At 50.3% G+C, this 22,866-nt stretch overlaps 1 protein-coding gene across 1 annotated transcript; it reads right to left on the bottom strand.

The window, feature by feature from the left end:
• Window positions 1-4,280: 4,280 nt before the first annotated feature.
• PTK6 (protein tyrosine kinase 6) lies at window positions 4,281-19,533 on the bottom strand. The gene is made up of 8 exons (XM_044455522.1): window positions 19,012-19,533; window positions 16,442-16,563; window positions 15,312-15,475; window positions 12,704-12,857; window positions 11,201-11,362; window positions 10,436-10,617; window positions 7,526-7,679; window positions 4,281-5,174 (listed from the first exon to the last, which is right to left on the bottom strand). Exons 1-8 carry the CDS (start codon window positions 19,248-19,250, stop codon window positions 4,987-4,989), a joined length of 1,365 nt encoding a protein of 454 aa, XP_044311457.1. The 5' UTR covers window positions 19,251-19,533; the 3' UTR covers window positions 4,281-4,986.
• Between the last annotated feature and the right edge of the window lie 3,333 nt (window positions 19,534-22,866).

Below are 22,866 nucleotides of genomic sequence, written 5' to 3'. Positions count from 1 at the left end.
CCCTGCTGGATCGGACCCAGAGTCCACCTGGTCCAGCATTCTGTTCACACACACAGCGACCAACCAGGTGCCCAAAGAAAACCCAGAAGCAGTGGATAGTTTAAACAATGCACCACATGAAGCCCTTCTTTCAATCTGCCCCGAATTTGCCTCCAAACAGCCTCATGGGAAAACCCCTCTGGATTCTAGGGTGATGAGAGGCAGAGAAAAATGTCTCCAATCCATTAATTATTTTATACACCATTTCCAGGCATAAACCTCCTTACACCCCCTTTTCTAATCCCAAAGATCCAGCCTTACAATTTTTCTCCACGGGGGAGTTAAATGAGTGCTTTGATCTTGGGGTTGCCCTTTTTGGCATAGCATGGAAGTCTTTCAGTTGGACCCGATGCCAAGTAAAAGCCTAAAGGGGGGGGGACTAACAAATATGACATTGCCCAGCATCCTTATGGGTACATTTTAAGAGGGGAGGGGTCCAAATGCTCCCACCGGCCAGCCGGCTTCCAAAGCGGCTCCAAACGCCTGGCTTCTCCGCTTGAAGAACCACCAAGCTACACGCGGGTTGCTCGCCTCTTCATCTGAGGCTGAACCAGAGACGGAAAAAGGTCCCCTTTTGGGAGCTTCCTTCCATCCTGCCTTGCAGTGCGACCTGTCTAGCTACAGCCATGCCCAGTTTTTAGCACCCTCTGGTGGGAAGAAAAAATGCAAGTCCCGCAGTCGGAACTCGATGTGGAAAGTCTACGGGGAGGCCAATTTCCTGTTCACGGTTCTGGTTTAACGCGAAGGAGCGCCGGAAGCCAACGGTGGGCCTTTCAGACGTCCGCAGCAGCCCCAGGCTGAGCTGGGCGCAAGTGGAGGAGGGCCTGTCCTGCTGAAATTGTTATAATGATGTCTAAATGTGCATCTGCACATGAGCAGGTGCAGGTTTAATGTGGCCTGTGTTATCTTGCTGGTGACGCACGTCTTCCTTTCCTACTCAGCCAGCTCTTTATTTTATTATAAAAAAAATAAAAATCGCAATATTATATATTGCGATTTATATCCTGCCTTTTTCCTACAAAGGGCTCAAGGCAGCTGACATCATTCTCCTCCTCCATCTTATACCCACAACAACAACCCTGTGAGGTAGGTTGGGCTGCAAGTCTGTGACTGGCCCAGAGTCACCCAGCTGGCTCCATGGCCGAGTGGGGACTCGAACCTGGATCACCTGAGTCCCAGTCCCATGCTCTGAACCACTGTGCCACACTGGCACCCTCATGCTTCAAGGGGGCTTACACAAAATCCACCTGAGGGAAGGATCAGGGCACAGGGGTTGGAGTCAGGCTTGCTCACGTTAGAGCAGGACTGTGGATGTGAATGTTGCCTGGGATTTGGGGCGGTCACAAATGCTCCGCCTCGCCTACCTTGCAGGGTTGCTGTGTGGATGAAATGGAGAGGAAGAGGCAGACTGTAAGATGCCTCGGGTTCCTCGCAAGAGGAAAAAGGTAGGATATAAAGGTAGCTCTGTAAGTTGTAGTGGTGGCCTGACTCTTAGTTTTGAAAATGTCAGTATTATTCTGTTCCCACTTTGCTGAGCAATGACAGGGAGCCAGACCACCAGATGACAGGATAAGGCAACCTGATGCTCTCCAGGTTTTGGTTTACGCAGCCTGAGAGGAAGGGTTCCCCCACATAGGGGGTGCCCCCAGCCAAATTGGGGGGTCTTCCCTCCCAGCACCCCCCCCCCCGCAGCTCTTCCCCTTCAGCTGGATCTTGATACATTGTGCAGCATTCTCAGGAGGCCACCGTGGGAAGGTGGGGGACAGACACATCCCCTTCCCCCAGTGCAGTCAATCCAGCCTAATTTTGGACCACAACTCCCATCAGACCTAGCATGCAAGATGAGGATTATGGGAGTTGTAGTCTAAAAATTCTGGGGATGTGCCAAGTTGCCTACCACCGTGCTCTCTCATTTTTTTCTGTATGCTGTTCCCTAAGGTTGTCTCTTTGTCCATAGCCAGTTGCCAATGATGGGAGATGTAGTTGCATGCATTGGAGGGGCACCTGGCTGGGGAAGCCTAGGTCAGGACAAGCCTCACTCTACCAGATAGCACTAAATTGCTGATTCCACTGAGTTCAGTGCTCTGTTGTGACATTAAACTCCCCCAGGTGATGCTGGCAGGTATTAAGTGCGCTCATTAACCATCCAGCTCCTTCACACAGCCCCATTGTCAAACAATATTTGCTGAGGGAAGAGAGACGGGTACTCAGGTCTGCTAGCCGGCCACCGGATCCCATCCTCAGAGCAAACATTTTCGATGGACCGAGCTGACGTCTGTCTGGAGCACAAACCGGGTTTCCTGTCGACTTGTAACAGCGGAATACAGCTCGGCCATTCTTCCTGCCATCTGTCTGACTAGCATCAAGGGGGTCATTAACCTAGTTGGCAAGGTGGACCCTTGGTGGCAGATTGCACGCGGGAAGTGCCTTCTGCAGAACTCGGTGAACGAAAGCCGTTCCCCTCTATTACCTCCCAACCTTGCCGAAAAGTAAGCCACCTCCCAAGAAACGGGAGCAGAGAAAGATCTATAAGGAGAGTGCTGCTGGATTAGGCCAAGGGCTTATCTCGTCGAGCCCACGCAGTGGCGGGCCAGGGGAAACCCAAGCTTCCTGCTCGTGTCTCCTAACACCTGCGACATGGAGATGTACTTTCTCCAGTTCCGGAGGTAATATCAGGACAAGCAGCCATTGCCGCTGCCAAGAAATCCATTTTCTTTTAAAGAGCTGCCTTCCAGTTAGCAGCTCAGTTTGTGAAGCTAAGCCTGCATACGGTTGTTAAAGCAGCTGTATGCATGATCTCAGACCTTCAAGGCCAAAAGGCCGGGGGGGGGGGGGAGGTTCAGCTGGGCTGCTGTGAGACCCTTCCACCACCCTCTCCCTGAAAGCCTCGGGCATTTATTGAGCCAGCCGGTGGAAGCTCACAGTGGAAGAAATTATTTTCCCAGCTTGTGCTGACTCAGATGGCTCACCCCTGAAGTACTCAGCCATCTACGGACAGGCTGAAGTTCAGGACGCTCGCTTCACTTCTGTCAAAGACTTGTGGGCACAAGCCAGGAGAGGCTAATGTTGGTCTGCCTTTGCTCGGCTCGGTTTTTCTTCACTCCTGCCTCTGTGCTTCATCTTGCTGTCAGACTTGCAATTCTCTGGATCCCAGCTGGGGCCCTACCCTCTTGGAAGAACCCAGCTTAGGCAACATGTAGGAAGATGCGACTTGTGCAGCGTCTGTTACTTTTGCCTGAACTGCTGTTTCCAAAGGTTGCTCTTCTCCTTCTGTTCCTTTTGTAGTCCCTTCCCCAGTGCCTCTGAACCCATTCAAGCTCTTCCTCCCACCTGAGTCGGGGTGCTAAATCCCACCTGGTTAATGGCCGTGCTTTCAAGATGCAGCCTGCGAGGTCTGGGGGTCCCTGACTCAAGCCGGGTTGCTCTAAGAGGCAGTGGTTGTCCCTGCTGATACTCTCAGCAGCACCCTCCCTCCCTCCCTCCCTCCCTCCACAGCTGGTCTCCTCCATGCATTTTCCTGGCCCCATTTTAAGGTATCCAAGTGAGTGGCCATTGCTACAACTTGGGGTAGAAAATGTCAGAGGTTAACTCTGCACTGTTAAGATGACATTCCTGCTTTGATGGGTGCTGAATCTCCTACCAAGCAGCTCCCTGGAGTGACTCCAGGCTCTAGCACTGCAAGAGAGGCCTACTCATGTTCTCCATGCTGTGCAGTTGTGTGTGTCTCCTTCTATCCTCCTCCCATTGCTCAGCCTTTCCTCTAAGCTAAACTGTTGTCTCCTTCCTCAGATGGGAGCAGCTCACCCCTAGATCTGATCACTTATCAGATTACTAGGAGATTTTGGGCCAGTCATGGACTCCAAGCCTAGCCTACCTCACAGGGCTGCTGGGCAGATAAATCAGAGAGAAGGAATTGTTATGAAGCCACCGTGGGTTTCTTGCAGAAAAGACGACAGGCTGCGAATATAATAAAAACAGATCATGCTGTGTCAAGAAAAGTCAGGTTAGCAGCCCAACAGATCTGGCATTGTAGTGAGGATAAAATGGGGCTATGGAAGCTGCCCTGAGTTCTTTGCAAGAGGAAAAAGCTGGGACATAAATGTAATCAAATGATAATACATTGCCTAGGGGACATAGGTTGCTCCCTGAAGTGATAAATAGCTTGAGAGGGCGTGAACCTTAAAGCAGCCTATAAATAACTTACGTAAAAAAATTGCAAGAGATGAACTAAAGTCACAGTATTTTCTTTGGCCAGTTTCATAAGTTATATTAAGAGATGCCTTCTGTCATTAGCACACTTAAAAAAAGAACAGTGCGTGGCTGATGAATTTAACATACATAATAGTAAAGTGCCATTTTTAATGCTAACAATGGTCCCTCCAAGCGAAGAAGTTGGATCTGAATGAACTGGTTGGTGCATATTTTGCTGTTCTTCTCAACCGGTCCATCTTATCAAGGATGACCAAGAGAAACGCAGTAACTGGAGCCCCCTGCTAGGAGGGACTGTCTCTCTGGAACTCAGAAGCCATTTGGAAAAAGCTCCTCTGTGACATCCTCAGGCGGTGCAAGAAATACGCAGATCCTTCCAGGCTTGTCTTGGGAATGCGGCCTCCAACTTCCTGAAGGCTGTGTGCCCTTCTTTGCACCTTCCTTGTGCTTTCCGGCCCAGGACACACACACACACACAATATTGCACGGGGGTTCTCCTTTCTTGTGCACACTTCCTTCTCGTGAAAATCCCGTGGATCACTGTGAGGGCCCATTTGTGTAGACATCTGCTCCCAGAATGGCACAAATGCTATGAATGCCCCATTAGATCAAGCCCATCGCAGGTCTCCAAGGCTCGCCTGTCCTTTACGCAGATGGGAATTCAGAATCCCAAAGTTCTCCTTTAACACATCAAACTTGCCATTAAATTTTGCGGGGTGGGGGGGAAGTGGGGCCCCTTCATTCTGGATTCTCATAGTGGGCAAAACTCTGCAGCAGCCCTGCGAGTTGTGTGAAGTCCGGCCTTTCTCTCGGGTCAAGTTTCCAGCATTTACACATGATATTGTATATCAGGGAGGGGCAGTTGGATGGGCAGTGCATCTTGAATCCCTTCTGGACATGATGGAACACTTCGCTGTTGCTCATGCCTGGAAACGGAGGAGAAACGATGGGTAAAGAGACGAACATTGAGGTGTACTTGAAATGAGCTGAGGGACAATCCTAGGACCCCCAGCCCTGCCCCTGACACAGCCTAGGGGGCCAGGTATGTTGGAGGCCCGGCTCCAGGCTTATAGCTGGGACTTCACCCACGGAGGGCTGTTCCTTTGCCCTTACAAAGTGCACCCTTCTTTCTGGGCTGCTTGGACTCCAAAGATGGGAGACTGTTTTTGAAGTCTCTCTGGGTGCGGGGTGCATATTCCAGGGGGTGGGGAGGGAAGGAGAGAGGCTGTGCAGGGATACGTATAAGGAATCCTGGCCATGCCTTGACCTTCCTCCTCTGGAGCAGCACTGAAGAGCGTGGAAACTGGCTCTCGAAATGTTTTGGAGGGTGTGGGGAACGTGGAGCAAGCCAAGCCCCTGAGTTGTCCTCCCCTTCCAGTGGGTGCCTGAGATTCTCTGCACTGTGAGCATCCAGGGTGGTGATCTCAGCTGGCTCCCCCTAGCCATATATAAGTATAAGAAGCACTGTAGCCAGATGGACTAATCTAAGCATACAAAAATCACTGTCGCTATGATTGGTTTTACTATCCCATGCAAAGCACCTTACACTTTGCAGAGGAATGCAAGCAAAACCCAAGGTCTCTGCCCCAAGAAACATACATCAGACAAACATTCTGCACAGGACGAATACGGCCATTGCTATGCAAATAAGTAAACACAAATCTGACATCGGGAATGGCAACTCTAGAGCCCTTCTGCCTTCCAGGAGACTTTTGTCAATGACTTTGAGGTGTCATTCCTGAACAAAGGAATTCAAAGAAAATGCCAGAGGAGATTAGGAAATGACCTTTATCAGAAGAACCCACTCTATTTCCTGTGCTCTGACAAAGGTCTTGTTTTCTGAAAAGATACCAGACAGCATGCACAAATCTGCCCACCAACACAACAGATGTTGCAATCCCTCCACAACATTTTGTGAACAGAAACGGTTGAGGTAAAGATTGGCGTGTCTACACTTTGGGTTTCATTTTCTCAGGACTTCGCTGTTCACAGCCTCCCACAAATGCGTCCATAAACCTGTCAAGTTGAGGTTAACACTCCCTGATAAAGCACCCAGCACGCACGAAAGCTCATGTCAGAATGAATCTGTTCATCCTTAAGGTGGCAAAACACTCTTTCTTCTTGTTGCGGCATGGCTGTGGAAGCCTAAATTAATGCAAAAACGGGAGCGAGATGGCCTGTGCAGGCCCAGGACTGCTGCTTTTGCTTTCCTGAGGGAGCAGCTCAATTCTGTCCCAACCCCTGCCCCCAATCTTGGGGTAGGCCCAATATTTTGGGTGTAAATTCTGTCTCCCTCAGTCTCTCACACCATCCTGGTACTGCCAGGAGGATTCTGCATCTCCAGGACTCTGCTGCCTAACCAGCAGCTAAGATGGAGGCAAACCCAATGGGCTAGGGGACAGTATAGAAATGTAACAAACAAACAAACAAGCAAATGATAAACCCGCTTAAGAAGCTGCCTTATATTGGCCCAGTTTGCAAAACATGCCTGATTCAACTGTCACAGTGTGGGCCAGATGCCATTTTGAATATGATTAGGGGTGTGGTGCACTTTGGGAACCAGATCACTTGGGGTTATTTGAGGGATAAACAACCCTTGCCACTACAACGGACTGAGGTTCCTCATGATTTAAATAACCCACAGAAAGCTCGGCATCTTGTGAAACCAGGTCACTGAGACAGATTAATGGTTCATCTTGCCCTGGATTATCTCCTCCAGCTGGAAGGGCTTCTCTCCAGACCTGGGTTCCAGTCTTCACCAGTCCTTTTGGAAACTGAATCCGGGACCTTCTAGGCACAACACACAAGATCCACCATGAAGTTGTGATTTCTAGTGAAACCCACTGTAAGAAACAACCAGGAGCTTCGTGGAGCAAAAATTAGCCTGAGTTTTTGTGAACTGCAGTCCACTTCATTAGATTACATACAGTCCATCTGTCTGTAGAAGTGGACCAAAGTCCACAAAAGCTGATTCCATAATAAATTTGAGCTGATTGTCTCTAGCAAGGTGAGTCTAATTCAAGATCCTGCTTTTAATTTGTGCAGAAATGCATCTTCCATAAATTCATAAAATCTGATAAAGATGCTGCAAGTTAGTTTTGCAATGAAACACTGATTTTTATTTTCTAACCTCAATATATGAAATATGAGAAAAGTTCTTAATGCTTGTTAAAGAAGAATTGTCTCGTTTGCGATCATCCTAAGGAAGGACAAATTCTTAGGTTAAATCCCCTAAATTTAAAACATGAACCAGAAGGTCATGCTAAAGACCCAATACCTGGATATGGGTTCTGGCCGCGGGTCACAATTTCATAGAGGAGGATTCCAAAGGACCAAACGTCGGATTTGATGGAATAACGTCCATGCGAAAGTGCCTCCGGTGCTGTCCATTTGTAGGGAATGTTGTGGGAGTACGAGAGATAAATATCATCCTGCAAAAACAGAAGAATAATGTATGAAAGGCATAACCCTCGAGGAGCACAATCCAGTGGCCAGTAAACATCTGGCCAGCTGCAGGAGAGGTGAGAATCTCAGCGCTAAGCTCAGAAATTGACTTCGAGGTCAGCCCTCCCTCTAGCCCTTGTGGTTCTTTTTGCACCAACTGTGGCTCCCAGGTTGGAAGTCCGACCTCGGAGATGGGGCTTGGCGGGCATTCCAGGGGAAGGGGAGAATGGAGCGAAGCTCAGCCTATCCTCCTTGCAGCTGGGGTTACAGATTTGGCTCTCTACATACATCTTCTGCAGGGTGGAAGGAAGTGCAGAGGCTGGCTTCACTTCTGTGCCCCTTCCACCCTCGAACAGACATCCATTTTCCTCGGAGTATGGAGGATTATGGCCAGCCATTTTGTACTGTAAATGTACAATATACGTTGTTGTTGTTACCGCGAACAGTTCTCTTTTCCACACACCCACATTCTGCAGTTATATTTTTCAGATGTGAATCTCTCAAATTTCTAGGGGAAATGCTTCTGACTAAGGGTGAAAGTGAACTACAAAATGTGTGGTGAAAGACCACAGAGATGTACCACAAGTGTGCAACAAAAGCCAAATGTGTAGGCGGAATATTGCACGAAAGGGAATCACCTTCTTCCCCTAAGCTCAGCGGGGACTGCCGTACAGACTCTTTGGCTGTCCCACAATCCAGACACCAGACTTAGCACCTGACCCACTTCCAGGGGATAAAATCAAGTTTATTAAGAAGTAAACTATAGGGTGGAAGGGAAGGGAATAGGGGTGGGATTTCAAAGGGGGAAGGAACAGGGTAAGAGCTGGGGGAGAGCGGCAAAGCAGGTACGCAACAACTCAAAGCCGACTCTGCTCCTTGCTCCATCGCAGCTTCCTGCGTCACAGGATGGGGAAGGTAAGAAAGTGAGCACTGCTACACCCTAATGTACATAATGCAAGGTCAGTGCTCCAGTCCAAGGTAGGGAGAGGTGGGTATTGAACACCACCAACAGGCAGCTCAGCCGGAAGAGGAGCAAAGCCCCCCTCTTCTCATTCCCCAAGTCCTGTCTGCCCCCACTCCTCCAGCTCACCAGTGGGGCAAGCTCTAATCTCCCAATCCCTTAGGGAAACCATAACTTTTCAATTTATTAGAGTCATGTCCTACCTTTTCCTTACAAAGAACTCAGAGCAGCCTACATCATTCTCTTCCTCCTGCTCTCCATCTGATCCTCTCAGCCCAACCTACCTCACAGGGTTGTTGTGAGTCTGTGCCTGGCCCTAGGTCACCCAGCTGGCCGAGCAGGGACCAGAACCCAGATCGCCAAAGTCCCAGTCCCACATGCTTAACCATTACGCCCAACTGCCTCTTTTCCCAGCTGCCTGTAATCAAAGCACTTTGCCCAGCCCCTCCTGATAAGCTCAAGGCATAAATTACTCCTCTAAACTGTGATAACAGGAATTCTCAGACCTCGGACTCTGATCAAAGACAGATTTACATGTGTTCCTCCTGTTATGTACAGGTTGGCTTAATCCCCTCGTGACAGTGGCAAAGTACACGTGTGATACTCAGGAATCCAACAACAACAACACCGTTCCTTTTCATGTGAGATGGAAAGGGGCTGGTGCTGTGGGGGTGTTGTGTTGTACCCACGTTTTCCCATGGCAAACTAGTGACTGCAAACCAGACTGGAAGCATCGTTCACTCACAGAGCCCATGGCCTCTGCTTGCCACTGATGGGTTCAGACCCAGCATCTGGAAAGAACCTAGCAAGGTGTAGCAGGCCGGGGACTTGATTCGGGGCTGGAAAGATCAGGCCCCCTGAGGCTCAGTGGCCGACCTCCGTTCAGCCTAACCTACCTCACAGGGTTGATGTGAGCATAAAAATGTTCATGGGAAGAGAACTGTGCAGCTACCCTGAGCTTCCTGGGGGAAGCCAGGATGAAAATGGGACAAATCGTTGAATACAGGAAGAGTCCTGCTGGATCAGACGACGTGCCAACGCTCAGGGATTCAGGGAGTTGGCATCCAAAGCATCTGGAAGGCACCAGATTGCCTGCCTCTGCTTCAGAGCCAGGATGGGCAGCTTGTGCCTCTTGCTGGATTGCAAGTCCCATCAGCCCTGGCCAGCAAAGCCAATGCTGGGGCTGGGTGGGGGGGGTTGCAGCCCAATGTCCAGAGGGCCACAAGTCGCTCACTCCTCCGTCAGTGGGACACCACCTTTGGCCAACAAATTTTAATCAGGGGAGGTAGCCATGGAATGCAGCGGGGACACAGAAAAAAGCAGAAAAAGAATGGAGATTCTGCAAGATTTAGAACAAACAACTCAGGAGACAAAAGGCAGGGAGAGCCAAATGTTGAATGATTTAATTCACTAACTGCTCTCCCACCCAACAGTCAAGGCTCTCTGTGCAGTTCGCAATAATTTCTAGCAGTGGGGGTACCCCCCTCAGCCTCCTGCCTCTTTCTAGAAAAATACTGCAAAATAAGCCAAATTGTGCAAAACAGCATAATTTATGTGGGTCACAGAATTTGGCATAAATTCCGCATCACCTGGGTGCAGATGCCAGTTGCTTTTTCATGCACAGTTCACACAGCCCAGGACGTCAACTGCCTGATCATCCCTGGAGTTGCCATGACTTCTCTCACACCCTGCAAACTGGACTGGACATTTTCTGTTCCTCTCCACTCACTCTCTTCCCATCCCAATACCGACCCTTTTTCACCCAAGTGGGAATAAAAGTACCTTGATGAGCCTGGCCATCCCAAAATCCCCCACTTTGCAGATGTTGTTTTCTCCGACCAGGATGTTCCTGGCCGCCAGATCTCGGTGGATGAAATTTTGTGACTCCAAGTAGCACATCCCATCAGCCACCTGGTGCGCCATGTCGACTAGTTCCGCCATTTGTAGCCCCTGCTCTTTGGAAGCTGGAAGGAAGCACACCGTAACGCCCTTAACCACACCGCTATAGTGCAGCTTGGCTCTTTTCCGCTGCAGCAACAGCACCCCCTGAATCTGCGAGGAGGACTCAAGACCGTGCAAAGATGCACAGCAGGCACAGTCCCCAGGAAATGAATACTTGGCTTTCCATCCTCCGCTGGGTGGAAGAAATGAGGGGCAAACAAAGCCGGTTCCAGGTGGTTGAGGCCCCACAGGTGAGGGTGTCTGAGGACAGGCTGGATGTGCACATGGTGGGCATGTTGTGAGCGGAGCCGGCTGAAGCCGGGGGTCAGACTAGATGGCCCAGGAGACCCCTTCTGACTCACCCTGTTTCTATGTTTCTAATGGGAGGTCCATGTTCTCACCATGCCCACCAGGGACCAAATCACATTTCGGGGAGAGACCAGTCCCACTGATGCCAACAGCACGTTGCCCCGTGGTCATCTGGACACCCACCCAATTTTGGTTGCCCACATCGACACACTTGACCCACGTGTGCACAAGGATGCCGGAGAGACACCTTTGCGCTACAGTCGTTGAAAGAAACACCTGGGGAAAGGAGCTCCTCACCTCGGAGGACTTCCAGCAGGTTCCCTTTGCTCATGATCTCTGTGATGATGTACACGGGATCCCCGATGGAAGAGATCGCGTAGAGGGAGAGAATATGCTTGTGCCGGAGTTTCTTCATCGCCTCAATTTCATGTCTGAACATGTCCTGGTAAGTCAGGTCAGCTGCAGTTGGGTGGGAAAACACAAAGCCCCGCAAAGTGTGAGTTGCTTTTAGGTAAGAAAATGTCTGTCCAGATAGTATTTTTACTACCCAGAGTGGGATACGGGGTGGATGCTGCACCGTGATTTTACAAAGGGTTCGCTGGGAACACTTCCAGTTGCCACAGGAAACGAAAAATGGCGGCAGATTTGAACAGCTGATCACTCCTTGTAAAAGCCACACAGACTTGCTCCAAGGAGAATCCAAAAGATTCTGTGCTGATCTAGTTTTTGTAGATTTATCTCCGGCTGGGAGCATCTCTTTCCTAAAGCTAACAGGTCCTGATTGCCCCTTTCAGGCCACCTCAAGACAATTTGCATTGTAACGGGAAATTTGTTCCCACTTTAGAATGAGGGCTAAATTCAGAGGGACAGGAAATTCTATGGGAGATGGCAGATGTTTCATAAAACCATTGCACTGTCTCCCTGTATGGTATAGCCCTGGCTCCCCAAGCACTGGGGGTGGGAAGCAATGCAAAAGGTATGGTACAGCCATGCTAGGAGCCCCCTGAGCTGCCCTGCCTGAATCAGGAGCTGCACCTTAGATGACTTCTAGACATGGGCCAGTCCTCAACTCTATTCCATATCTAAACAGACCGGATTCATGGTAGCTAAGGGTTGAGAGTGCGTTGCCCTTAAATGAGGGGTTATTGTTCAAATATGGGTTCTTGGCTGGGTTCACACGACATGGGAAACAGCTCCGCACTGTTTCCCATGGTGCTGAGACCTTTGCCCACACGTCCTAGCTGGATGATCTCACGGTTTCCACACTCTGCTCCATCTGCTCCATGCTACCAGCTGCCTCTAAAAGAAAATCCTCACCCTTTCGCTATTATTTCACTGCAGGAAAAGGAGGACAGAGGGAAAGAGAGATTATACATGCACCAAAAAGCAGGAGACTGTAAGCATAGAAAGGAGTAATTCGACAGGGCTCAGCTTTAGTCAGGGGCCTTCTTGACAGTGAAAACACACTTGGGACAGGAATTTGGCCAAGTTCCTGCAGCAGCTCCAGATTTCAAAGGATCAGGAAGCAGCTGAAGGAAAAGTTACCTGTCTCCAAATTGCTGGCAAAAAAGGAGAGTCTGCAGTGGGCAAATTGTCTGTTTGACCTCCTGCAGCAGCCTTCCGCCAACATAGCTCCCTCCAGAAGTATGGAGTACAATTCCCAGCATCCCCCAGCAGCATAGCCCTGTTGGGGGAAGGCTGCGATAGAGGGTTGTTAGAGTAGACCCACTGGAATGAATAGGACTTCGGCTACCAGAGAGAAACCATAAGGCACCTTCCTGAGCAAAGTGAAATTCTCACCTTTGGGGAGCACTTTGATCGCCACTCTGACCATCTCCTTCCAGTATCCTTCATAGACTTCTCCAAAGTACCCCGCGCCCAGCTTCTGGACCAGACGGAACTCCTCCTTGGGTCTTTCCCAGTCATCCCAACGCGGCATCGCTGTGGGTTCTTGCTGGAGTTGCAAGGAAACAGTGACACTTCCACTAAAGGCCTTTCCAGAAGACTGATAGAGTGCCCTGGTCATCCCGACGCCCACCTCCCCCGCCCCGTGCTTCGCTTTCCAAGGAATCTGCCCTGCCCATCGGTTTCGCATGCCTTTCCAGGCTTGCTTAATCGCCCCTCATGGCAGACCAGCGGAGCCAGCCCGACCCCACAAGCACCTACAGGCTGGATTTGCCTAAGTACAGCCCAATTACTTTTATAATGCTGCAGCTTTAATTATTGCCATGCATTGAAATGCTGTAGAATTTTTTTCCAATAATCACTACTCCATAAGAGGAGAAACTGTTATATGAGGTTATTAGATATTTTTATTTATTTATTTTTCGATTTATATCCTGCCTTTTTCCTCAAAGGACTCAAGGCAGCTTACATCATTCTCCTCCATCTTATCCCTACAACCACAACCCTGTGAGGTAGGTTGGGCTGAGAGTCTGTGACCAGCCCAAAGTCATCCAGTGAGCTTCCTGGCTGCGTGGAAACTTCAGCCTGGATCTCCTAAATCTTTTCAGCTTTCTAATATAGGTAATTCTTAGAAGAGGAGGTGCAATATTGAGGTTACAAATATGCGGCATGAGCTGAGATGTGCCTGTCTTATTTTAGTCATAAACTAAATACCTCTCCACAAAGAATTCTGGGAACTGTTGTTTCATGCAGGCACTAAGCACTCACACATATTAACATTTTGTGCAGGTGTGTATCACACAGCACTTTTCCACTGCACTTTACAAACAGATGCAACTACAAAAACAGCAAATTAATAAAATTGCAAGGGGCACTAGAAACAACGGTACTCTCCGTAAGCCACCCAGAGGTTTTTTTAGTAACTGGGACGGTATACAAAAACCTTAAATAAATAAAGGCTGGTGAATAAAAATGACCATTTCATGTTGTAAAAATCCTGAAACTCTGACTATTTTTAAAGTCTTTGCCTGGCCAGGATAAACACCAGGTGATCATATCTAAGGAGGACTTTCCAGAAGCTGGTTACACCATCAAGAGCAGAGCTTTCCCTTATGCACAATCTGACACACCTCAGTCATTGGGAGAACCTGGATGAGGGTCCATAAGGCTGGACTCAGTGGACAGGTGAGGTTTGGGTGGAGGTAGGCAATTGCAGCTTGGGGGTGCCCCATCTGTGCCATGTGGGTCCCAGAGTGCCTTCCACTAGCTGGATCAGGACGGGGGTAGCCTGCCATCCATAATCTACACTCTGGTAAACTCACCTGCCCAGGTGTGAGCCTTCTGTAACTAACCTCAACTTGGTTGGCCCTGATAGGGATTCCACACCTAGGTGAGGTTCAACCTACAGATGCATGAAGAAGGGCCTTCTTTTCTAGGAGGTCTACTGGGAAACAACTCTTTGTATATCTGCTGTGACGGGTGAAGACTCCGATTCACCAGCCAGGTTCTTCCAGTAAGTTGATTTACACAATCCTTTCCTTAAAGAACCACTGTACAAAGAGGCATGTAACCCCTGAAATGTCAAATACCGGGGGATTAACAGCAGCAGAGGGCCATTGTGTTTGATGCCTTGCTTGTAAGTTAACCCATGTTTTACCTAGAATAAGGGAATAACAGGAAGAAATCAACCAGAGAAGGTCTCCTGCCACTCTTTACTCCAAATGCTGTACCTCTGTGTTCTGCAAACTGGAAATTCCAGTTGTGTGGCCGGATTCTGGCTGCCTGACAGCCTAAGGCAGGAGTCTGATGAAGCTGACCAGTGGGAGACCAGGAGAGACCAAAAGATGCACCTCTAAACACGGCACATGGTGGAACTGGAATTCACTGCTGCGGGAAGTAGGGCTGGCCACCATCTGGAGGGCTTTAAAAGGGGACTGGGCAGAGTCATGGAGGAGGCGGCTCCCGTGGCTACTAGTCCTGGTGGCTATAGGCTATGTCCAGTATCAGAGGCAGTGCGTTGTGTACACCACTTGCTGGGGAACATGGACAGGAGGGTGTTATTGCTCTCCTGTCCTGCTTGTGGGCTTCTCATGGGCAGCCACGACTCAAACAGAGCACAATACAAGCCTCACCTCTACCTTTAACTCGGAGAACCTTGGACAAGCTGCTCCCTCTCAGCCTCAGGTCTCCTTGCCATTTACAAATGGGATATAATCATATCCATTGGCCGGACAGCTGCCTCCAGATGTTACCTGTTGCTCTCCAAATGTTTTGCCCCCAGTGAGCCCATCCGGGACCCAAGCCGAGCAGGGCGGAAGCCAAACACATCCGCAGGGCACCACGTTGGGGAAGGCTGCACTACTGAGTCACCATCCGCATCACAACTAGGCAAGGCACGTAAAGCGACTCTGCAATTGTGACACAGAGCTAAGCTGAACGGGATCTGGTGCCAGTTCGGTCTCTTCGGCTTGCACCGAGCTGTGCTTTCCACATCTCCACCTACCTTGTAGCAGGGGGCCAGCAGCTTCAAGCCGCGGGTGAGCCCCTTCTCTTTGTAATACTGGATGAGGGACAGCAGATCCCCGAAGGTCCGGGTTGCATTCATGTGGAAATTCCGCTGGCTGTTGCGAAAGATCTTGTAATGTCTCACCAGTGAGTCATCTCGGACTGTGAAATCAGAGGGCTGAAATGAGGGAAGTCTTGGGGAAGAGGGAAACACCCAAGTTGTAAGGTGCTGATATCTTTCCGTTCCCAGCACGGTGGACAAACACGCTTGGCCAAGTGCCAACCCAGACGCGGCAGATTCGCGGCTTCAGCCAAGCTGCGCAGAATGCTCTGGGGAATGCCCTTCGCTTCACAGTTTAAGACCACGTATATTTCAGCTGGGCAGAGATGGCAGGAAGCATCTGGGGGAAATGCCCGCTTCTGCCCAGCTTGGAAGGGTGCTTTCTCTAATTCGCTCTCTTTCCCAGCACAATTCCACCTGCTGCTTTGAACCAAGAAAATCCTGGACCGGGCTTCCCCAAAAAGCTGCCTTGATGGATTCAACTGCAGTTCCCATCATGCTGGCGGGGATGTTGGGATATGTAGTCCAACACATTGGAGGCTGCAGGGACATTGCCTGCCTTCACATAAGGCAGACATTCCCCACATTCCCTGATGACTGAACTAAAATGGGCGATAACCACTGCAGGGGCTTTTCAGCTGTATTACCTGAGTTTTACACTCCCTTTTCTGGGGAGATTAATTTGGCATCATGCCTTGTTTTCTTTTTGGTGCCATGTGACCATTAATTAATTAATTAATTAATTAATTTGCCAGTTGTATGGGGAGGGGGTTGTCTGGGGTTATTTTCAAGCTTTTAGTCCCATCTTTGTTTTCTGCTGGGTTTTCAACAGCCCTCCTTGTAGAAGGGCATCAGTATCATTTTTGTGGATTTTATTGCATTCTAGTTTTGATTTGTAAGTGGAAGAATGGCCATGAAAATAGAGCAATGAGTGAAAATAATGTTATTATTACATTATAATATTTTAAATGAGTATTATTGCTGCTGCTGTTATCACACGACATTGTGATCTGTAATCAATGGGTTCTCTCCTTCATATGCACATAGAGAAAGGTACACATTCTCACCTGACAGTACATAGTCAGCTTCCTTTTTCTCACTGATACGGATCAGGAAGGCACCGATTTCATTTTCTTCCGACATCAGGAGATGCACTGATTCAGAACGGGAGATCTTCCCAAAAAACCATCTATTGGAACAAGGACATGAGCAGTCAGGAGAATGCTGGACTGGAAATCGGGAGATACAAACATCTTAAATACAAAAGTAGTAAGAAATGGCCCATTCAGATTGGAGCCACGGGCCCATATAGTCAAATGTTCTGTGCCCGGCACCTGTCGTCTCTTAGCTGCTCAGTCCATAGAGGTGCGACCCTCTATCTCGTCCATGCATCAGCTTCCTCTCCGTAGGGAGGGCCCCCCTCACAACTGGAATGCTGTAGTCCAGCTGGGCCTGATTCTTCTGCTGCTCAGGCTACATAGTTTACAGACCCTGGTGTGCCTGCAGGGATGGAGGTCTGGGAAGCCTTCGAACCTAGCCAGCATGTGTTTTCTGTCTGTCTTTCAGCACTGTCCCTTTAATAGCACAATCTCGAAATACGGGCACAATTGCCTCTTTTTTCTAGTACCCTTGTGATCTTTAGCAAGCTGAGCAGTGCAGCTTTTTCTTTTCTTCTTACATTCATTAATAAATTTTACTCATTTTAAACAAACAAACAAACAAACAGAAACAAAGAACCATCATATCCATTGGTCAAGCATCGGATTCTTCTATACAGTTCCACAGGTCACACAGATATCCGTGCAGCTTTTTCTTGCTGCTTTTCTCAGTCTGGCCCATCAGCTCACCTACTGAAATTCCTCCGTCCTTCCACACAGTCGCTAAATGGCCAGGAGTTTCAGCAGCTGCACGACAGGATGCGAGCACCCACCTTGAGCAGGCCTATAAGGGCGGGTCTTGACCACTGTCCAGAACTAACTACCTGGGTTGCTTGCAGCTCTCCTAAGCCTGCAGCTCCGTTCCTTGAAACCCGTTTAGCCCAGGCATGCAAGCCAGGGCTGCCTGGCCTGAAAGGAACTGCTGCCCATGTGCCTTGAATCACAGCTGGATCTGCAGGAACCAGCAGACTGAATCTTTTCACAGCAGAGAGATTTGCATGAACACTCGCCAATGTTTGCATGCGTAGCTTTTCAAGGCGCAGCTACAGGGGCTACCGGAAAGTTGGCAACCCAGAAAGCGCTGGAACATTAGCCGAGCCCAGGAGAGCCAGTGTGGTGTAGTGGTTAAGAGCACGGGACTGGGACTCAGGCGATCTGGGTTCGAGTCCCCGCTCAGCCATGGAGCCCACTGGGTGACTTTGGGCCAGTCACAGACTCAGCCCAACCTACCTCACAGGGCTGTTGTTGTGGGGATCAGATGGAGGAGGAGAACGATGTAAGCTGCCTTCAGCCCTTTGTCGGAAAAAGGCAGGATATAAATCGAAAAACAAACAAACAAACAGTGTATTCCACTGCTGTGCCAAGGACTGCAGGAAAGTTTGGCCCTGCCTCCCGCGGGGCATAAATTTGTTCTGTCACCCTAGGGCAAGGCACCTTGGCCCCCGCAAGCCCCCTTGCACCCCAAACCTTCTTGGAGCCCCACCAAGGTGCATACTTGGTGCTCTTAATTAATCTATTCCCTTACCAGTGGCTAGGATCACAGCAAAGCAAAGAGGTGGTCTCCACCTGCTGCCATTTTCATTTTCCAGGAATGCCTTTAGGCGGCACGAGGCGGCTCCGAGACTCATTTCTTAGGAAATGAAGTCACGGGAGGGAGCAGATGCACGGATGGATCGGGACCACACCTATGGGTGGCGATCCAAGCGTGTGTGTGGGGAGCTTGCATTCTGTGAAATTAGTTTCTACCGGTGCTCAGGTCTGTGGGTTGAGAGGAGTGGTTTAGCATGCATATGAACAACCTGGGCCCCAGCTCTGCCTTTTGCACAATCATTTGGACCAATCCTTCCCGACTAGTCCAGCATCCCATGGCAGCAGTTTAACGATGGAGCACAACACAGTTTTGCAAATTGTCCAGTGTGTTCCTGTGCACAAAACGTTTGCCTACGGTTCTGGGGGCATCCATTGTGGTACCTTCCCCCATGCCCAGCTTGGCTTACTTACTCGAATCATCTGCAGCCTGATCAACACCCATGTATAATTTGGATTTCCAAGCCTGCCTGTGGAGTCAGGTTCTTTTTCTCCCTTCCGATTGTGCGTTGTACCTACAAGTGTGGGTCCAAAATGCCAGGCAGTGTGTGAAAGGCTGGGATCCAGCACTGTTACGTATTTATTTAATCTGTATACCCCGCACCAGGTGAAGTTCTTTCGGGGGGTAACCAATGCCTGTATTTGCAATCCACAACAAAACCAGAGAACAAGAAGTAGTGTCACACTTTGGTATTTGTGACTGTCGGCTTGGTTTCTATTTTTTGTTTAAAGCAAGTTTCTAGCTCCTTGGCAAGGGAGGAGAAATAAGCTTGAAAAGGCGTGGGGGCGATCCTTGAAGCTGGAAGGAATCTGGAAATTTACAATAGTCAAGGGTCAACACTGCCATCCTTGAAGAGGGCGACACACAAATTTGGCTAACGGTGAGTACTTACGGTTCTGCCTCCACAGTCTCTCGTTTGGCCAAGTAGTTGCAAGGCACGTAACCTTCTTCCACTGCTCTGCCGGAGCCATCCAGTTTCTGGACCCACCACCAGTCTCCTTTCTTCTCAATCACCTGGAAAAGGTCTCCCCTGCGGAAGCTCAGTTCAGTCTTGGTCATAGGGTGAAAGTCCCAGAGGCCGCTGTAAAGGCAGCTCTTGCATCCTTGCAGCTGGTTTGCCTTGGAGCTCATGGTGGGCGTCAGGCCGAGGAGCTGCAGCAAGCGGACAGCGATCCTACAAAGGCTCCGCAGGCTTCCCAGCCACAAATGCTCTTCAGCTATCTATGCACACTCAGCACTCACCGATGCTGCACCCAGGGCGTCTTGGAAAACCTGCCTAATCAGCGCCTGATCAGGTTAGCTGCCGCCAGTCGACTTGGAGAAAAACTCTTTCCACTTCCGCTTTGGGAGAGCGTAACAGACCACAGCCCTGCCCTGCTGTTCCTCCTCAAATAGGCAAGAAGAAAAGGAAGGAGGTGTTGACTGAGAGAGAAGTGGCACCCCCTTTCCTGTCTAGAGGCTGAAACCAAGTCACCTGCCCTGCTCTCCAGGTGGGCTGGACTGCAACCCCTAACAACAGGCTGGGGGTGGCTTCTTTAGGGTTTTCAACAAGACTGGAGAGGTAAGAGAAGATGACCAATTTGTTGGGGTCTTGCCTCCTTGAAATCTCACTTAGCTGCCTCCTTGAAATCTCACTTGAGTTTACTAAGAGAAGAGACCTGTGCTCTTTACTCAGAAGTAAATCCTGCTGTACTGGGCGGGGCTTTTTTTCAGGGATTCATAGAATAGAAGACTTGGAAGGGGCCATGAAGGCCATTGAGTCCAACCTCCTGCTGATGCAGGACACCAAGTCACACCATCCCACTCAGAGGGCTACCCAGTTTCTTTTTGAGTGTCTCCAGTGTGGGAGAGCCCACCTTCTCTCCAGGCAGCTGGTTCCACTACTGTATTGCTCTGAGAGTAGGAAGCTTTTCCTGATGTCCAGCCCGAATCTGGGTTGTTGCCACTTGAATGGATTATTCCGTGTCCTACACTCTGGCATAAGCCAGAAGAGATCTTGACTTCCTCTTTGTGACAGTCTTTGAAGTACTTACACAGGGATACCATGTCCCCCCCCCCCCATCTCTTCTCAAGGCTGAACATGTCCAGTTCTCCCAGTCTCTCCTCCCAGGGCAGTGTTTCCAACCCTGGATCATTTCTGTTGCCCTCTGCTGAACCCTTTCTAATTTACCTGCATCTTTCTTAAATCTTGCTGCCCAGAACTGGTCACCAAGCAGGAAGCAGGCAGAGGATGGGTGCCTAAGCAATCTTGGTGAGCTGCCATTTTTGGAGGGGTGAGGGGGAAGTACTGGGGAGGAGAACATGAGATAGTTGTGCAACACCTTCTGATCGGCGGCACTAGAAGTCCTCCATTGGATGAACCCTTTCAACCCGTCACCTGTGGCAAGGCCTGCTAGGGTGTTACATACTGATGCTGGTAAACCAGCCAAGTTTTTAACTGATTTTGTACTCTGGGTATACAAAGCTGCTGCCACATAGCCCTTTTTTATTCTTCCCACATTCAAGGGGGGTAAACTGCATTAAGAAAACTTAATTGCAAATGAGGGTGAATCCGACATGAGTTCAGACAGGAAAAAAGGACTGAAAAGGTTTTTTCCTGCCCAAACATACATAGGATTGCACCTTTAATCGTTTTGCAATTGCATGCATGGCCCCTTCGCTTTTAAAAGGCTGCAATTTAAATTATACTGCAAGCTGCTTTCTGCTGGTGGCTGTTTGGAATTTCTAGAAAAAGAAACTCCACACAGAACACATCCTAGTGGGTTACTTGAAAAAAGAAATCTAGTCAGAAAAGCAGGATATACGCTTTTGTTCAGGCTGCAGGAAGCTTTTCAGGTTCTTTGCCAGGAAATTCCAACCCACTCTCCTTCCAGACCCCAACACTCAAGAATCCATGGCCACTGAGCCCACCTGGGCCTTTCAGAATCCCTGCTCCACAAACATGCAGCAAATCTGACACGGTAGTTGTTTTGCATTGGGGCAGAAAAAGTGCCGTTTGGGGCTCCAAGGGGTCCACCCTGCAGACTCAGTCAACTGTGCAGAATCATCAGGGAAGGCTGGGGAACTGTGGCCCAGCAGAAAAGGCCCTGCCGTGCATGCAAGAGCTCCCCAGTTCGATTCCTGGCTTCCCCAGGAAGGGCAAGGAAAACTGCCCGAAATCCTGGACAGCTGCTGCCGGCCCGTGCTGGTGCTTCTGGCCAAGGAAATAACTTCGCATACAGCAGCTTCCGATGTGCCTTGGGCTTGCCAGCCAGGAGTGTCCCTGTGATCGCCAGCCCAGTGCAGCCACCTCCTGCGCCCTGTCGCGGCCAGGGTCCCGGGATGCCGAATCAAACGCGAAGCAAGAAAAGCCCGAGCGACCCCCCCCTTCTTCTTTGACCAGCCCTGACGAATGACGCCTCTTTTGCTCCTGTCCAATAGGGGCGCTCCCTTCCTTCCCTCCTCCCGCCCGTGCGCAATGATTGACACCTGCCCCCCCTTCCGCTCCAAGCGCCCCCGCCGCTTCTTGAGTCCGAGAATAGCTTGTCCTTTCAGTCTTTATGCCCGCCTCGCTTCTGCGGATTGACAAGGCTGCAGACCAATTGAAAACCAGGATGATATTTGGATGCCGTCCTGAGGCGTGTGAAAAGGACAGGATAAAAATGTTTCAAATAAATAAACAAACAAACTTAACCCCCCCGCACACACCCCTCCCCGTTTGGGTCGCTGGCTTTGCTGTTTGCTCTAGCAGAAATCTTCACCCCGGACCTTAAATCCCTTTAGTTAGTTTCGCTCTTCTCACAGGCAAACGATATTAGCAAATAGGGCAGCGCTGATCCTGGGGACCGCAGCGGGAAAGGACCGAGCCAACGTCCACAAGGCTTTGTAGGGTTCCGAGTTCTGCAGAGCTCTTTGTCACGCTGCATTTGCAAACACACCTGTCCTCGGCATTTATTTTCTCGGCTGGAGATCCAAGCCTCGCAAGAAACAGAAGGATCCAGTTGTGGATAGGAGTGGACAGGACGAGCGCTATCTTTTTGAAAAGGAAATGCACTGAGTGCTAGAGAGGGGAAAAGTTGATTATTAAAGCGCAAGCAAGACGCGGGGGGGCGGGAAAGGAGCGATCCTAAACATGTTTAGCAAAAATCCTCCTTAAACGTGTCTAAGAATACGTGAGCATGAAAAGGAGCGTCAGGCACGCCGTCTTGAGTCCCTCGCAGGAGGAACAGAGCAGGATGAAACCCAACGTGATGGTAAAGGCACTCTGTATGTGTGTGTGAAAGCAGCTGCCCGCTTCACGGCCGGCCTGCCTGCAGAGAAGAATCTGCGGTCGGCGGCTGCCGTAGCAATGCTGGAATCATTCCCAAACACACCAAGGACCAGCCAGCGCGCCTCTGCCCATGGGAAGAGCGCATCGCCGAAGCACAACTGGCGGACCTCTCACCCCTGCAGGGGCCGCCCTGCCAGGCTGGGATCCTCGCGGCTCCTCCGCCGCCTGGTCCCTGCGCCCCGAGACAGCGCTCTTGGCGCAGCACGCCAAACGTCAGCGGCGGCGCTCGGCTCGCTCCGGACCCTGCTTAGAAGCGCCGCGAGCACGGAGCGCCCCTGAGCGCGTGCAGAGCGCGCTCCCGCGGTGCTACGCAGCCGCACAGGGCTCCGAGCAGCGCGTGCCGGAGCTCCCGTGCTCTCGCGCGCGCGGCAACGGCACTGCCACGCGCGCCCGCCCGCCCGCGCCCAGAGGCGGAGCGGCGGGGCCGCGCGGCAGCAA

Source organism: Varanus komodoensis, unplaced genomic scaffold (genome assembly GCF_004798865.1).
Source record: "Varanus komodoensis strain SLA01 unplaced genomic scaffold, ASM479886v1 scaffold8, whole genome shotgun sequence".
Lineage (NCBI taxonomy): Eukaryota > Metazoa > Chordata > Lepidosauria > Squamata > Varanidae > Varanus > Varanus komodoensis.
The sequence above is the reverse complement of the archived record's forward strand: the minus strand, read 5'-3'. Positions and strand labels throughout refer to the sequence as shown.

Excerpts from the sequence above, each read along its gene's own strand:
- PTK6 (XM_044455522.1), bottom strand. The coding sequence starts at position 19,250 with ATGAGCTCCAAGGCAAACCAGCTGCAAGGATGCAAGAGCTGCCTTTAC. Across the intron at positions 15,476-16,441 it reads AGCTGACTATGTACTGTCAG|TCCGAGATGACTCACTGGTG; the intron begins GTGAGAATGTGT and ends CTGATTTCACAG. Across the intron at positions 7,680-10,435 it reads GGATGGCCAGGCTCATCAAG|GATGATATTTATCTCTCGTA; the intron begins GTACTTTTATTC and ends CTGTTTTTGCAG.